The 17,328-nt window shown below is 38.1% G+C and overlaps 4 protein-coding genes across 5 annotated transcripts; 3 read left to right on the forward strand and 1 right to left on the reverse strand.

Moving 5' to 3' along the window:
• Nucleotides 1-7,023: 7,023 nt before the first annotated feature.
• Nucleotides 7,024-7,437, forward strand: RB195_013459 (uncharacterized protein; the record flags this gene model as incomplete). Its single annotated transcript, XM_064203283.1, has 1 exon — nt 7,024-7,437. The coding sequence occupies one exon, from the start codon at nt 7,024-7,026 to the stop codon at nt 7,435-7,437; it is 414 nt and encodes a 137-aa protein (XP_064059164.1).
• Nucleotides 7,438-7,564: 127 nt separating this feature from the next.
• RB195_013460 (uncharacterized protein) lies at nt 7,565-9,715 on the forward strand (the record flags this gene model as incomplete). Of its 2 annotated transcripts, none has more annotated exons than XM_064203285.1 (3): nt 7,565-7,942; nt 8,201-8,313; nt 9,403-9,715. In XM_064203285.1, 3 exons carry the CDS (start codon nt 7,565-7,567, stop codon nt 9,713-9,715), a joined length of 804 nt encoding a protein of 267 aa, XP_064059165.1. The 2 variants fall into 2 exon arrangements, with proteins under 2 accessions (XP_064059165.1, XP_064059166.1); XM_064203284.1 differs by lacking the exon at nt 9,403-9,715 and adding an exon at nt 8,844-9,043 and having other exon boundaries at nt 8,201-8,279.
• Nucleotides 7,619-8,143, reverse strand: RB195_013461 (uncharacterized protein; the record flags this gene model as incomplete). The annotated part of the gene is made up of 2 exons (XM_064203286.1): nt 7,619-7,935; nt 8,032-8,143. The coding sequence occupies 2 exons, from the start codon at nt 8,141-8,143 to the stop codon at nt 7,619-7,621; spliced, it is 429 nt and encodes a 142-aa protein (XP_064059167.1).
• Nucleotides 9,716-10,015: 300 nt separating the features above from the next.
• Nucleotides 10,016-17,315, forward strand: RB195_013462 (uncharacterized protein; the record flags this gene model as incomplete). Its single annotated transcript, XM_064203287.1, has 5 exons — nt 10,016-10,082; nt 10,429-10,497; nt 17,005-17,024; nt 17,081-17,137; nt 17,226-17,315. 5 exons carry the CDS (start codon nt 10,016-10,018, stop codon nt 17,313-17,315), a joined length of 303 nt encoding a protein of 100 aa, XP_064059168.1.
• Between the last annotated feature and the right edge of the window lie 13 nt (nt 17,316-17,328).

Consider the following 17,328-nt stretch of genomic DNA (forward strand, 5'->3'; position numbering starts at 1 on the left):
CAGCTTTGTTTTAATTTTAAGAAAAATGGAAAATACCCAACAGTGATTCTTTTCATCACTATGGACAACAAATGATTGAGATCGAGAACGTGCAAAGAGCGTTCTAGGAATTTGCATACAAATAACAATGAGGTTATTTTTCAAAGAATGTTAGCTGTAAAAGTGATCAGACAAAAAGAAAACATAGAGCACACATCCACTTGCCTAATAAATCGACAACTAGAACAATTGAGTAGAGTCTGGTGAAAAAATGAGTAAGTTGGTGGTAGATAGGTTACTATTTAATTATTCAAATGCAGACAGCAATACGGAATACGATGCGGACATGCTTATTAATTATGATATTTTAATTTTGACACCACACGTCTTCGAATATGCAAGAGTTGTCTGGATATGTGTAATTAGACGACAATGCTCGTTCAACCAAGGTGTTGATGTTTGATAGAGCCAAACAAAAAGAGCTTTCCAACACCTAAGGGATTCTAAGAGTGTTAGAAACTTTTGAATAACCAGTTGTTTAAAAAACAAAACATAAAAATCCGGAACGCTATAATTCTATTAATCCTCCTGCGTGCAACATACAACGATTCAGATTGTAAATGAGGATAGGAAAGCTACAGTACTCCAAATACGACAATATTTCCAAGCGCAGCGCTATAATAATTTTGTCTAAGCGAACCAGAACTCAATACAACTCGAGGTGTACGGTAAACATATAGCCCTAGAATCCCTAGAATCACTTCACCAACAAAATCTTTATTTTTTTTTTAAATTTTTTGTTAAATTACTCATTATCAATCTACCAAATCCATGCAAAGAACTTGTCCGCTCCTTTTCAGCAAATTATTTTTTTCACGATTTATAGGCAAGGGACGAAATAAAGAAACAGTATGTGAACCACGCAAAGATTTTCTAGCTATCCTAGAATTAGCGTAACCACAGGGTTTCCCATCTCTTAAAGAGTAACGGACAGTAGAATTAGCTTACGTTAATCAAGTAGAAGATGATTGACAATGACAATAGCAATCATAATGAGATGTGTCACAACTAGAAACTCTTTTATAAACTAGGGTCAACTTTCCTGTAAAAAAAATTCTTTCTTGTTTCTATTCTCTGGCAAACGTAAGGGAATTTTAAAGAAATAAACAAATGAATAAATTCAAATCCACAAATTCATAGGAATTGAGTTATTTATCAATTTATGATAACGCTTAAGAACAATAGCAATGATAATCAGATGTGTCTCAGATAAAGACTTTCCTAGAAGATAAATTTAAATTTATGAATTTTTGATAACCACTTTTGTGGTTTTTCACAGTTTAAAGATTAAGACAGTGGAATTAGCTGGTGCTTACGAGAAAGCCGAAGAATCATGTTAAATGCAGTCCATGAGCCCAAAACAAAGGAGAAAATTAAATATTAGAAAATATTCAACACAAAAATGATCCAGTAGGAAACGTTCGCTCTAAAACATATTTTCCTTCTTGAAATTTCCAGTAATTTGACTTCAAAAAAGCCTAATAGTTTCTTCAAAGGAAATTTTCTTCCGAATGAAATACGTTCGATGTTTCCACTTTTCCTGTCACTAATAGAGGGGAATCAAACACATTTCTAAAGGAAATCTCAAGCAATTTAGCAAATAGCGGCATTCATTTTTAAATCGAACTCCATCTACTTCCTCTCTTCAAAAGTGCACGTACCTAATCCACATATTTTTCCCTGAATTTTTTTCGAAATATATGTAGAAGGAAACCATTTTATCCCCTCTTCCTTCTGGCAAAATGTCAGTTCAGAAAAGCAAACGCGAGAGAACCGGCTTTTTTTTTCTTTTTTCAACTTGCGGTGACGCAATGATTTCTTTGAGAATTTTACATTCATTGTCCGACACATTTTCCGACATTACAGACGCAAGCCTCACTTTCAGCGCTGCTAAAACTTTCTTTGTCCCTAAAATTGGGATACCACATGCCTTTCGGTGTTTTATCCACAAGAAACGGCATTTTCCATAGAGAGATTGAAGAGCACTTGCACACAAATCCATCGTGAAAAATTCCATCATAACTAAAAAAAAATAGCGCTTTTTCTGCTTTTAGAGGGCTGTAAGGTCCCAGCGGTAATTTTTTTTCTTGACCATCAAAAGGTCTTTAACAAGAAACTGGAATGGTTTTCGACTTTTTTCCAGATGCACATACAAGAAAATCATACAGTAATTCAGTACTTGACCACTGGAAATGGTGCGATCAAAGAACTGCAATGAAGAACGAGAACATCAGAAACATGTATAATTTTCCTTAATGACAAGCAATTTGAGGAAAATGCCGGAAAAACTCTTCGCTTGCGTGTGAACGCTTAGATAAAGTTTCAGAAACACTACCTTGATGTTGTTTCACAAAATTCACATCAAATTACAGGTCTACTTTAAAGACACGCGATAAAATTTGATATCAGTTGCTTAGTGATGTCAGTGATTCCCTTTCAACAAAATTCAGAAAGAAATTTATAAGAGCTTTGCTGGGGACCGAATTTTTTAATCCAACTTCAAGGAATAATTTTCTCTTGAAATAAGAGAAACCCGGCCAATACACGTCGAAGAAGACACGAAGACGTCGGACATGAATGTGTTTACATCTATGTAAATTATAGATTTAAAAATGTGCGAAATGACTCCTCAAGCGAAAATCCGCCAGACCACCCTACTGCGCTCTTTTCAAGTATTACAGACCTACGGCTGACCAAAGCTATCTATGTGTGGCTGTTTAGCGCAGAAGAATCCACAAAATGTATTTTAAAAAAAGAGGTAAAGAATAGAAGAAAGAAGAAGGAGGATGATAGAGAGTAAAAGGAAAAGAAGAAGAAAATGGAGAAGGGGACGAAAACGGCGAAAAAAAAAGAAGAAGAACGGAAGGAAAGAGGAGAAGGAGAAGAAGAAGAAGATTAGACAGAGAAAATGAAAGAAGAGGAGGCGCGAAGAGAAGAAGAAGATGAAGAAGAAGTTGAAGGAGAAGGAAAAAAAAGAAGACTAAATGAAAACGGAAGAAGATGACGTGAAGGGAGAAACCGAACAAGAGTACCAGGAAGGAAAGGAAATAGAAGAAAATCTCCTCAAACCTCTACAAACCTAAAAATACATTTATTTCCTTTTTAATATATAATGGGGGGGTTATTCCTTGTGTTTTACATTAGGGGTTGGCACACTTTGGTGTTTCTTAGTTGTCATGAATAATAACCTCACTTTTGCTTCGTTTTTGCTTTTTGAAAACACTCTATTTCGTTATTGGCAATTTAACAGCTTCGCTTTGCGCAGTCTCGACTCCTCCTTACGATAATTAGGCGCTAACATCGGATGAGAGCTAGACATGGTTTGAGTGACCAAATGGAATTTTCGTCTTTTAAAAGAATTTTCACCTATGAATTTTTTCGTCAGTCATTTCTTAGCCGTTAAATTATCACTGCTTTTTTACAAATAAGAACTTTAAATTCGTCACCGTTCATTATTTAACATTATTGTCTCTTGTACATCGCAAGGTACTAAGGTGATCGCTCGGCCCTTCAGCTATATACCCGCTCTATAAGAGGGCGAGTCAGTGTAATTTAAGCTTTAAATAAAAATTAACTCATTAAAGAGCGTCTTTTTGAGAAGACTTTGAGGTACGAAAATTAGAGGCAATTCGTTTGTGAAACAGAGAATTTCTCAATTTGGTCTCAAAACAGCCATCCGATTAGCGCTAATTCACCTAAAGGAAGGAAAGCCAAGCAAGTACCGAATCGCGAGACTAAGCGTTCATTAAGCTGTGACACTGTTCAAAAATTGGACAAATAACGAAATGATAATGTGTAAGTTGACACTGAAAATAGACATTTCAAAGCTAAAGCTTAAATATGAACTATTGTCAAGTACAAGTTGTTGCTGATAATTTAGAGATTTACACTGGAAAGTATGGCTTTATTATTCTCGATGGCTTCGTTTTGAAAGAATTTCGACAACATAGATGGGTACAAATGCTCTAAATAACCTCGATTACGGATGTAAAACATTTTGTCCAATTTCGAAATAAGCGGAAATCTAGACACCTCTTAGGAGATGTATCCGCGGGATATGCATGGAGGATTGCGGATTAATTAATTAGGAAACTTTGCTCATTTCAGGCCACACATTTGTCAAAGTAAATTCTGAAGTATATTGAAATCAGCAGCTCATTTACTTCGAATGGTACTTCAAAATTTAATTTGAAATTCCGAAGGTTTGCGACGGATTAATCCGTCGGCGACGGATTTTGGGACACAAGTTAGTAGCGGTGTTGTAACTCAGTTACAAATCTGTCCCCTTCATTTCATGGTAATGATCGGGCATTACTCTTAATGACGTGTTTCACGTATAGCAAATTCATATTGGGTACCGCGTAATGATCGAATAAAATTAACGGGATTTTTTTTCAGTGTAGATTGAATAAATGAGAACAATTTTTATCCGTAAAGAACATTGTCGATGATAGATGAGCGTGCGACAAACCTGACATTCTTATTAATTAGGGTTACATCTGAGTACAACGACCAAGAAATTACCAAAACTGAAGCAGATTCTGTATATTATATTACAATATATATTATATTGATGTTTTAATATTTAAAAGGGCTAATATTTCAAAAGTAGTACACAATCAAACTCTACAATGCCAAGATTCAATTGTTTTACAATTCGATTTTTACATTTATTACCGTGTAAAGGGTTTTCTATAGAGGTTTGAAAAACAAAGACATTCATTTGTCGTAGTTTAACCAAGTCCAGAAATCACAAAATCTTGTTTAGAACATTTGAAACGGTGTTGAGAGTTGAAACTTTGTAGCAAAAATTACTTTCCGGGTAAAATGATGATTACCGGTAAAAAAAAAACGTCTTGTGTTAGGATCTCATAGAAAACTGCATCAATAATGATCTAAGAAATTTTTACCCAAAGAGCACACAAACCTAAAAAAAAAACAACCAAAATTTGAGAAATGCAAAATTAAAACTTTGCAAATAAAATGAATCTTCTAGAAATAGAAGAAAGAACGGGTAACAAACTAACAATAAACTTTATAGCGCAACTTTTCAATTGATTTACAGAGCCCTTGGTGGAGAACAAATGATAAATTTTCGACTTTCTCCAATGTTTTCTTGGAGAGTTTGCGGATATATAATTTATGTGTGACCGTTATGAGAGAGGTGGGATTACTTTTCGAGCAAAGTATGGCTCGAGGATTTCCTCGAAAGTTTGGAAAAGAGTATCCCATGGTATCACTGAAGCACCGGTCAGGGACAGGGAATTTCATGATGCTTGTTATCATATGTTATCGTAGCTGAAAAGTCAGAATCCTTTTTAAGGTCACCTGACGAACCTGCTGATTTTTTGGGGTTTTCCTCTTGCAAACTTCATGTATCTGTTGGGGACATAATTGCTTAGGGTTCCATGAAAATGCAGGAAACAAAAATTGTGCAGGGATTTTAGACTTGCAAATCAGAATAATCATCTTCTAAATGGTGTATCTAAAGAAAAGAAGAAAACTACTGAGTCGATAAATATAAATACTACAGGACTTGATCACTTTCGAAACTGTCGTAGTTCAGAAAATAAGAAAATCGTGAACCTATGAGGACCTATGAGTTCTATGTTTTCCTTAAAATTCTATCTATTTTTCCCTATTTTATCCTATTATCCTACTATTTTTTCCCGAAGATCAAAGCACTTACCACGACAAGTTACCAAGTTTAGCAACGTTCAAAGAGAGTATTTTTCAGTTAGCATTTTATTTAAAGGAGGAACGATTGAAATAAGCTTAATATTGAAATTCACCAACAACATTGAACAATACCATTTAAATAATATGAATCAAGAACTCAAATACTCAAAAAAAAATTTCACTGAAAAAAAACACACTAAACTTCCTTCGAAGGAAAGAGGAAAGGAACGTTTGGTACAGCTTCAGTCAAGAAAATAACTGCACGAAATAGAAAATAATTCAAGCTAAAAGAAAAAAACAGATAAATAAAATTTTTCAGAAGAAACAAATTCAGATGACGGGAACAAACATCATCTCGTAATTATTTGTAGTCGTTTTCCCATTGTTGCTTCCTAGATTTTCGCCCTCCCAAAAAATCATTTCGATTATTTTTTTATTAACTGGCAAAAACGCCGTGGTATCCAGCACATCCAATTAGGCTGGGCTCAGACACAGGGATTATAAAATGAGATTTGCAGCGTAATTGCATAAAAACGAAGTGAATGTCGCTTTGCAAGCGCTCGTCTGAAGAGAGCACTTCCAGCCGCTCTTCGCTCCTTCTGTTCTCCTGTCAAATTCGATTTGTTAGCTTGTGAATGGATTCAGGTCAGCATGACTTTTGAACAACTCTCATGTCCAAATCCTTCCTGATTTTCTCCCCTTGATTCTGAAGGGGTTCAATAAATGAATAAATAAATATGTACTTTAGAGGCTGTTAATCTATAAGGGAAAGGTTTAAGGGTTCACTGAGAACATTTATAAATTCTGTGCGAGCAGAATGTGAAGAAGACTCACATACGGCGTCCAATGGGAAGAGGAAGACTCTACAGAAAAAATAATACTTTGTCATCGTCATATGAGAATTATTAAGAAACTACTTATAACTATTTGGAAAGGGAAGAGGCGGTTTTTCGTCGAATTTTAACCAGGCTGCGTATACAGGATTACCTGCTCGTGGTGGTTATGCTTTAAAAACACAATCTGGCGTTTCAGTGCACGCATTAGGACCGTATATAAAGATATATCAGCTGCACTGTTATTTCGCGAAAGATTCTCACACATTGCAAAAAGGTACTGTCGTCTAGCACATCGCCAAAGCCCATAACCTGAAATGTCTACTGCCTGGACGAGCACAGATTCCTTGGCAACAAACATTCGTTTTGTCACGCTGAACTGCCGAACATGTCGAGTGAACTTCAACAAACCGCGCTGTCCAGGCCTTTACGATATCTCTGTGTGCTATTTCCTGCACTGCAGGAAACACGCATGAGAGATCGGCCCGTCATCAGCATCGAAAATTACACCACATACTGCGGCAATGCTGATGAGAAGAAAGTAGGTGGCTGCGTGATAGCTGTGAAGAAGGATTACAACAATCTGGTGGAGGGATTCGGCTCAACCTCGTCTAGATGCGCCTTTGTACGACTGCGGGATAGCAGAAAAACTCTGTATTGTAAATGCCCACGCAAATTACGGAAACCGCTGAGGACAACAGTAAGGACGCCTTCTATGGTGAATGCGTTGATGTCAAAAATACCCAGCCAGCAGGTGGTCATTGAGGTGGTCGTAATCAACGCAAATGTAAAGGTGGGACTTGAGCAGCAATCTGATGTGGTGGGGAAATGGTATTATTCAGCGGAGCAGATGACAAATAACGGTAATCGTCTAGTCGACTTATGAGAACTGATTGTGACTTATGACATGTGGGCCTCATCATCGTTTTACGATTAAGAGGAATCATCGACGCCACCAGCTCACGTAGCAAGGCTCACACTTTTAACACCAGAAAGAGCAGCGAGAACGGAAGATGCTGACGCTCAAGCTTCAGCTCGATTATGTTCTGACAAGGAACATCCTTGTGTCAGATATCTGTAAATGCAGAGCTTTTCGAGATGTCACATTCAATGCCGACCACAGCCCAGTTCTCCTCATCTTTATTGTTGCTCAAGAGGAACTGAAGAGTTTCACCTTGACTAAACTCCACACGGTAGGTCTGAAAGACGAAGAATGCAGAACAAAGTTCCGCCAACGTATGCCTATTCATGTTGGAGTACGGACCAGGAGAAAGGTTTGCGACGCTGATTCCTCCGCAAAGTGCATCCAGGACGATAGAGGGAAACACTTCCAGTTCAGATGTTGCGGAAGGGAGCTGCTCAGCGATTTCAACCAGAAAAGCGCCTGTAAAGTAGGTTGCGTCTTAAACTGCAACAATACCGCGATAACAAGTAGATGTAAAGAGCGAAGGAATTTGAAAAGACGAAGGAGGGCAAGAACCTGAGGAGAGCATATGTCTTACTAAAGCAGCTAGCAGCAACTTGAAAAGATGTTCCCCTGTCATTAACATTGCCAATGGAGTGAGTGTCGGCGAAGTAGCCCTTCTTCCCATATGGAAGCATTACTTCAAGACCTTGCTAAACCTTGCTGAACCAGATCTCGAGTTCAGGAGCTAGCAGTTCAGCAAGGACGTTCATGGACCGACATTTGCGGTCAGCGAGGAACCACCAACCGAGTTGTAGGTTCCGGTCAGTATCCAAAAGATGAGAAATGGAAAATCTGGTGAAGACGACGGAATTAGCGCAGAAATGATGAAATATCTTCCTCCGTCAGGGATTCGTGAGACGACAAAGATCATCCGCTCAATATGAACAGATGAAAGGATACCTTACTCATGGAGACACGCTATCATAATTAATTTCCACAACAAGCTATCCGTCACGGACCCCAAAAACTATTGAAGAATCCCTTTGATGCATGTTATGTACAAGGTTTGGAGCAGATTATCCTAGATCGACTTATTGAGCATCGTAACGAGAAAGCTGGCTTTCGCTCTGACCGATTTACGATTGAAAGTATTCATCGTTAGGAGAGTTACCGAAATCTGGCAGCGGTACTGAAGCCAACGCGATTAGCCTTTCTGGACTTTGAAGTTTTTGCCTCTCAATTAAGGCCGTCTTCTCAACGTGCTTCCGATGGAATGCCAGAAAATTTCGTTCGCTTGCTTTGTGACATGAATTAACAACTGCTGCAGTTCGAACACCAGCCGGATGTGCAATACCGTTTGAGGTCGTAACTGGAGTAAGATAAAGGGCAGCAGCAGGACCTGTTCAACTTCGCCATCGACGCCATTATGCAAAGAATAATAGATCAGTGTCCTACCGATATCATCCTAGCACCGTCTGGACGCCCCTTGACCTATCTCCGATACGCTGACGATGTTATATTCGCGGAAAGCAAAATGAAACTTCAACATGCTGTCAACGTTATATCGAAGCTGGCTGCAGCTTGAGGTCTCCGTCTATGCCCTGATGAATGCAAACAGAAGTGGGTCTCTTCGAGACATCGAATGGGAATAAGGATGGACGGACAGCCGATCGAGCTCGTTGATGAGTTCGGTTACGTGGGATGTACACTGAAGAGCGACAGCAGCTACGAAAAAGATATTCAGCAGAGATGCGCTAAGGCCATTTCTGCATTTGACTCAAAAAACTAAATGCCCGTGATCGACCACCATCACCAACGAATTCAAACTGCCAGTCACTCAATCATAATCTACTAATCGGAGCCTTGGGCAGCACCGTCTACGGCGATGGAGAGGCTCGATTGCGCGGAAGGGAAACTCTTTAGATGACTGCTTGGCTACTTTAGGCCTAAGATATGTCACAATGAAGAGCTTTACACGGAAATCGACGTGATATATCTGCGGATGACAAAAAGATATCAACATCTTGCACCGCCATCAAAAGTGGCTACCGAAAATCGTCTTTGCTTCATTGGTCACATATTAAGGAGACTAGTAGATCCTCCTGTTCAACGAGTTCTGAGGAGTTTGTTGGCTTCGAGCTGGGAGACACATCCTGGCCGAAAACGGAAATTTTGGACTGAAATGGTGAACGAGGACCAGAGGACACTCGGCGTGGATACGCAGTTCACTTGGAACGTTTCACAAGATATGCAATAGCGACGAATGGATTGATTCTGTGCAACCTGTCGCAGAAGATCGAGATGTTTGAGCGCAGCTATGCTCAAGGATGGCACACCTCGGCGAAGATGCGGCTAATCGCGTCAGGCGATGACATCAGCCCGCCGATTAAGTAGAGTCATGCAAGCCATTGATCTTGTACTGCCTGATAGGGAAATCATCAATCTTGGAGAAGTGACTCTTAAAAAATTTGAAACTGACATGCTTGTGAGAAATATAACTTTCTGGTATCCCTTAGATTAAAACTGCAGTGCCTCTTCTCTGAGCCATAAGGGATCTATGGTACTCAGAGATCAGTCAATAAGTCGTCCTGGCAACATTGTGACCAAGGAAAAGGACATGACAGGTGATCGTAACTTTTTGCTTTCAAAAAGTAATTAGAAGTGAATTTCACGCCATTTTCCATCCCACTGCTCTTGTTTGACTCCCAATCTCGGTTCTAAATAACTCCTGAAAATGTCAACAATTTTTCTCATCCTTATTTTGCATTTTTCCCAACTTAATGTTACTCTATCAAATCATTTCTCATTGTTTTTCTACGAAAAACGTTATAAGAGTTTTCTAGCACACATTACTGGGAAATGTGGCTAAATTTCCTGAATTAAGCACATCTCGACCCTCGAAGCGAACGAGTTTTTTGATCTACGTGGATTTTTGGTCTACATGGACTGCGTTTCTACGTCATATATAAGCAGATGGTGGCATCACTCTGTTTCCTCGTTATTATCTGCTGCGTAACAAAAAGGAAGTCGATAACATAGGTGGGTATGTATTAATTTCTCGAAGCATTTTTTCGTAATCTTCTTTCAATTTGTATAGCTAGGTAACAGTTTTGTTGTCGAAATGCAGATCATTGATTTATTGCTAATTTCTGTGGTTCCTTTATTACTTCGACCAGATAGCGATGTGGACACCCCATTCACTAATCGGAAGTCGATAGCAATTTTGATCTGTCGCTCAACTATCCATTTATTTTCCTGAGTTTTTAGGGATTTCCTCAGTGTCTTGCCATAATCTGTTAAAATTTATCAGAAAATAGTTTAAATCAACTCTTATTTGATGGCTACCATTCTTCTCATATCTGGGACTTGTACATGACTTTGTGGTGACATTTCGTCATGGTCTCAGGATTGATGATCTCAGATTCCTTTGTGTACTTGGAGCTACAATAATATTGGTTTGATACTAGTAGATTGAAAATTTTCCTTTTTTTTTCGTTTCATCCTCATTTTTTGCACTGATGGTAACACTGAGAAAATTTTCGATATTAAAAGTCATAAGCTTTTCATGGATCTTGCACAACATTCTTCACTTAGCCACAAAAATACATTAAGTAGGCAAAGTAGTAGCGTACATCAGGTAAAAAAACGAGACTTTAAAGAGGTTTTAAGCGCTGCATTTATAAAGATGTGCAGGAAATTCGACGAGGGGGGATAAGGAAAAGAGCTAGGAACCATTCTCTACCTTTAATCCAATAATTTTTCATGTGTTTCTGGATCAAAATCCTTTGCATGATCAGTACTACTGAAAAAAATCTATAAAGTCAACCGATAACAAGAACAAAGACAAGGTTTTTGCTAATTTTTGGTAATATCCCGCATTTTCCAGAAAGTAGTAGTGTGTCGTGTTTTTGAATCCTCTAATTCTTAATTTGATTAAATTTCTTTAAATTTTAACTTAATTCTTCAAATTCTTGAATAACAAAAACTCCTAGCTAGTAAGCTTCAGAACTCTACTGACCGCAATAGTTGTTCTGTTTTTCTAAAAAATATTGCCATAAAACTATATAAAAAAGATTACGCAAACTACGTGATACTTATATAAGTTATATTATTTATTTGTTGATTCCTCTATGCATTATATACGCTGAGAGGAGACGTTTGTAGTCTGAGATGATATCTGGAGGCTGAGACCAAAAACCAGAGCGGATGGCTGAGGGCATTCTCTCAAACGGACACCGCTGACCTGCCCTTGCCGCTGCGATCGCCTACGATTGCCCAGCATGGTAAATAATCGAACAGAGAATGCATTCCGTCTCATTATAATATGCGAACAATCCTAAAAGTATAAGAAAATATCTTTTTTGTAAAAATTACGACCATTTGCGGGTAGCTGAAATCGTCGAAACTGTCGAAAATCCTGGAAAAAAAGACTATAACCTTCTAAAAATGACTTTTTGTCATAAATATAGATCTTTCCATAAACTGTGTGCATATCTTTTGCAGAAAAAAAATTATTTCCAAATATTTTGTTGCTTTCGACATTCCATAAATTCTTCGTATTCGAATAAACAACATGTCACGCGTCGAATCTGATAAGCAGCGCTATGATCTATGGACATTGAACTTGTGAACATTAAACTTAATAGCATAAGAACTTTCGTTAATGAGTGAAACAATCTAAAATAAGTTTTTTCAAATATTAAATAAAATAATATCAAGTATGAAATCTCTGAAGGCCAGACAGAAGGTCTCCATGGAATCCGGGCCTGGGGGGGGCTATGAATGGCTATGAATTTCACTTAAAAGTAGAGAGTACTGCTACGATTAACCAGAAAAAGTTGCTCTTAGAACAGATTGTGGTTTTGTGAACATAATCTAGTTGTGATCTCGCAAATTTAATTATTTCGTTACAGTTACGTTACGTTGCAGTTTCAAAATGTTTTATTTCTATTAATTACTCACATTAATTACTTGAGCTAAGAAATTTATCTTTACTCTTTCTTATTTCTTGCGCAAATTCAATTACGCGTTAGCTCCGCTTTCTCTGGGTATCCACGAAAGATGATTTCAAGCAAAGTGGAGCCTACAAAAAGTTTTCCGAGAAGAATTTTTTTCAAGACGAATTTCTCGAATTTACCCGATCAGTTGCTTGAAATAGGGAAGGGGAACACCTGAAAACATTTCTCGCTTTTTTTTTTGAAATCTTGCAAAAATTTTCCATGCGGCACTATTTTCTAACGTATTCAAAAATTCGTTAAGTGGTCGGATCAAATACAAGAAATCGGTTGATTCCTCTTTTATCTTCAAACATTCAATATATTTGGAGTGACAGAACATCTTATTCTTTAACTCTTTTCTCAGTAAATAAAAATATTGTTTCTGAAAAATAAACCATTTACATTGAAGTTCAGTAATTAGAAATCACATTAGATAACACAAAAAAAAACTGGGAAAAATTATTTTTGCACTTCAGTGTTTCACTGCATTGCATTTACCAATGCTTGGATAATATTGCACAATAAACTGAAATACTCAATTGTTTGGATTTCTCTTTGTCGTTACCGATTGAGGTGATTTCTACGTTCTTCTATGTTATGCACTAACGGTTCCGGAACTTCCTGGGAGTAGCGTGTTGTGTGTTGTTGATTGATTTGTTACTTGACCAGTGCTCGCCCTATGATCTCTGAGCACGCCATGCTGCTAAGTTGCATTTGTTCCACAAAAACTCCATAAAACACCAACTTGCCAACAAGGCAGATTTACCTCAAACGTGGATAATTAAACCAAAAAAAATTAAAATAAATGAAATGTTTACGTGCGGAGAACTCCGAAAAATGCGTGCTGAAGTTGACATGATCAGATTGTAAACAATTGGTCGAAGTTTGTGGAACTATTCGTGGAAATCAGCAGGAAAATAAGACCATCTGAGCAATCTTTAACAAATCCATGCAATAATTTATGAAATGTTTGATGAAACAAACTTGCTACCCAGGAATTGAATTGGAAATCCTACATCTCTAACAGTGGGCATTTTATATGGAAGAGAGGAAAGCAATGTTTTTGCTGCCTTTCCTGCGACATTCCGATGAAAGCTTCCAGTAATCGTAATCCTCAGTTATTGATCGGGAAAATAGCAATATTTCATTAACTCTTCACAGTACAAAATAATACAAAAAGAATGAAAAAATAGTGTTGAAGTTGATCTTATCGATACTTTATGAAAACTACACATTTGTCCTTCATTCGCTCAATCCTTTATGCCCGTAAGATTCACTATTCTCTTTTTTTTTAACAGTATTTTCCAATGCGATAATGTTCCAGTGCTATCGATTTTTGTGGATTTGATCTATTCGATTGGTTTCCATTCGGGATTGATTTCGATGACAGCTCCACGTATCGGTCAAGTGTAATAGTGGCTGCTAATCTCTCGTTTGATTTGCAGAACACATTCCTGTGCCAGAAGATTCGTTTCTTACGATGATTACCTCTCTTTTTTTCGATTTTTTTTTTGTTCCTCCTTTCTCGTTAAGAAAATTTCCACAGCAGTAATAAAACAAGCAAAGCACTTCTGGATTGCAAAGCACTCTGCCAATCGTCTCGTCTTATCGGCACCATATTAGACCGTTTTACAACCGTAAAGCACCATCAGATGTGTCGTATTCGATCGTTTCCGTGGATATCAATAAATCCTGGTGGTCAATCGAATGATCTCCAATTCAGGCACGTAAGCTGCTTTCGCCAATGTGCTTTGTGCTATGACATCATCATCGTCACAGTCGATTTTGGTACCCGTAAAACTTCAGCGTCGTCGACGGAACTCCGCCTCTATCGACTCATCTCTTTGGTTTCGTTTCATCAGATGCTATTTATATGTGAATGCGAGCGAATTTCCGGTCGTATCTGGCTTATTCGGGGTCCGATTACGCCAGTCGCGTTGGTCGTTTCTCTTCTCTCTGTTCAACGAAAACCTACGATATTTTTCCTTATGCGATAAGAATGTCTCACAAATTCGCATAAACAATTCATTTTTATACTTGTTTATTGGACATTTCAGTATTTACGTCTCTTCTTTCCTTATTTACATTTATTTCTTATTTATGCTATGTTCTTTTTTTTCTGGAAAGACATAATTAATTCTAGTCTCTAGTCTAATATTTCATCTATTGGACTTCACTGTCGTTATAACTATCAACCACCCTACAGGATAACCTTACGGAATTCCCAGAAATTTTCCAGAAGAGGAATTTTTATGTAGAAAAGGTGATTCATGTTTTTCATATGGGAATTTTCCTTCAAATCTCTTCTGGATCACGTTTCACGAAAGTTCAGAGGGGTTGGGGGGATCATGTGAGCTTCCTGAAGCGTTAAGCCCTACGACGCCACGGGAACATATCCTTTAATTCATCCCGTCCAAGTTAATCAAGGTTATCACGGCCATTCACTCCACTATACTTGCCATAGTTATTTTTTGTCTTTGTTACTAAGTATTCCACACGCGTTCCGAAATCCTTCAATTATTCTTTGATCCAGAAGAAATGATAAAGTCCATGATTAGATGGGATCAGCCAACGATGTGTTAAGGTGGTTGCAGGTGAGCTTAGGGCTTCAGAAAGCCCATATGGGAAGTGCTGGAATTACATATAATCTGAAAAATTGTAGGAAAATTTTCCCACAAGGGCATCAATGGAACAATGTCAATGTTCATTACAATTTTCTTCTATCATTTCTTTTTTTTTCATTGAGAACTGCGTCATTTCTGGAGTTCCTTTTTTTTAGAGCCCTCTGAAAGAATTTTTTTTTTTGAAAAAAAAACCGGACTATTTTTCTACTTTATTCTCATTTCATCATACGAGATGTAAGTAATTGATTCCAGAATCCGAGGTTTTCCTGATTTTGGCGGTCAGCAGAGGAGGGACTCAGTCAGTTTTTGAATGAAAAACGTTCGAAATGATACAAAAGAATGCCAATATCACTTAAAGAAAGCCCTAAAGCTTGTCTGACGTCTCTTCCAAGTTAACTAAATAGTTCTTTCTTTAATTTATATGCAGATATTATCTGTTTATGTTATTTACAAACCTGCATTAAAAGTAGGTCAAATTTAGGAGAGAAAGTCTTCAAATATTAGTGAAACTAACTGAAATTAAACTTAACTTGTTGAGTATATCTCTTCCTAGAATTTTTCCTAGAATTTTCATAGTCCATGATATCGTAGTGGAACTTACTCGTTTTTTTTTGCGATCATCTGTTACATTCGCTTTAAATATATTTCAGTCTATTTCATTTCAAATGTATTTTTAATTTTCTGCCATTTCCTGCCGTAGATAGTCTAATCTCGTGTCGTTCTCGCTTAGAAATGGGTCATCAGGTGACCGATATAATCCCCGAGGCCATCTCCAACCTAGGTCGTATCATTTGATTTCTGGCTTTTGTCACGGTGGTCCATGCATCTCTACGCACCTGCTCTCAACCACAATGCACTCACTTACCGCACCCTGCGATCCGGTCGCTCCGTTATGCGAACCGAGTCGGTCGCAAGCAATTCCACGCGTCCTTCAATGGGAATTTGATCCGCAGCCAAGTCGGTGTGGGCGGTGCGTGCACGATGAGGGTCAGCCTCATCGGATGGGTACGCATGTACCGAGCCATTCATTCATCTCATCAGTGTGCACGCGAAGCGGTTCGGCCGGATTTCCTCCGCCTCTCCATTCCAAGATCTGTTGCCGTCCGCAGTTGACTGCTGACCAAAGATCAAACCACGTTCTTTTTCAGTTCTTCCTCTTCTTTCTTTATCACTATATTCTATCTTTCAAAGATAGCCATTACATTCTTTATGATCATCCATAAATTTTTGTTCCTTCCTATCACTGAGAAGACCTCGTGAGTCCCTGAAGATGCCAGTCACACCATCTTAATAGCTCTTGCCTGTCATTTCCCCTTCTTGCTTCTTACATTTCCCTTTATAACGGCCTAAACTCACGTGACAATCCTTAACACCTCGATCCAGAAGCGGAGTTTTATCGCTTTATCAAAAATGAGCTGAGAAAACGTAGATCCCAGATTTTTTTACTGATTCTATTTATGGCGAGAATTATGGGTTTAGCGTATTTCCATTAGAAATCAAGAGGTCTAAGAACGTAAGCAACGTATTTCTACCGAATGATACAGAAATCCTCCCGAAGTAGAGTTATTAATTGATAGTACAATGGCTCAATCATCCTAAAAATATAATCCCGGATTTCTCTAAAATGCACCGAGAGCTGTGATTTGCGATTTTTTTTCTTCCGCTCAATTACATTGTAGGCACTCCTTATCAAGAAAGCCAGACGATCTCTTATCGTTCAACGGGGGGTTAGAACCTACATGCCCTTCACTTTTAGTGCTCCACGGCACGAGCGCCAGTACTCTACATATTTGCTTCCTTCGCTTAATACATTTCTTCTTACGATCTACTTATTTCTATTTCTCTTTTCTTATTTCCTAATCATGTCGTATTTTATTTTCAGTTCGACTAGGAAATGAATATTTCACACCTACATAGTTTTACAGCTGAACCGCACCAGCAAGTCGTCTGTCAACTTGCCGGCGCGATTGAGACAGCAAAGACAGGATCTTAAACTGCCAGAAAATCAAGTCTATTGAGTACGATAAACGGATAGCGTTTACCGCTACCACTCTTAAGGTAAATAATTCACATGGACATATTATCAGTTGGCTAAGAGTCTTCTGATTAATGTCACAATCTAAAAATAATCTTTCTTTTTCTCCAGGTCTACGAGGTTCGAGCTCCCGAGACCTTCATCAGTTTCCTTGCTTTCATCTACGACGCCGTTGACGAAGGCAAACCTCCACCTTGGTGACAACACTCGGACC

Source organism: Necator americanus, chromosome V (assembly GCF_031761385.1).
Source record: "Necator americanus strain Aroian chromosome V, whole genome shotgun sequence".
Taxonomy (NCBI): domain Eukaryota; kingdom Metazoa; phylum Nematoda; class Chromadorea; order Rhabditida; family Ancylostomatidae; genus Necator; species Necator americanus.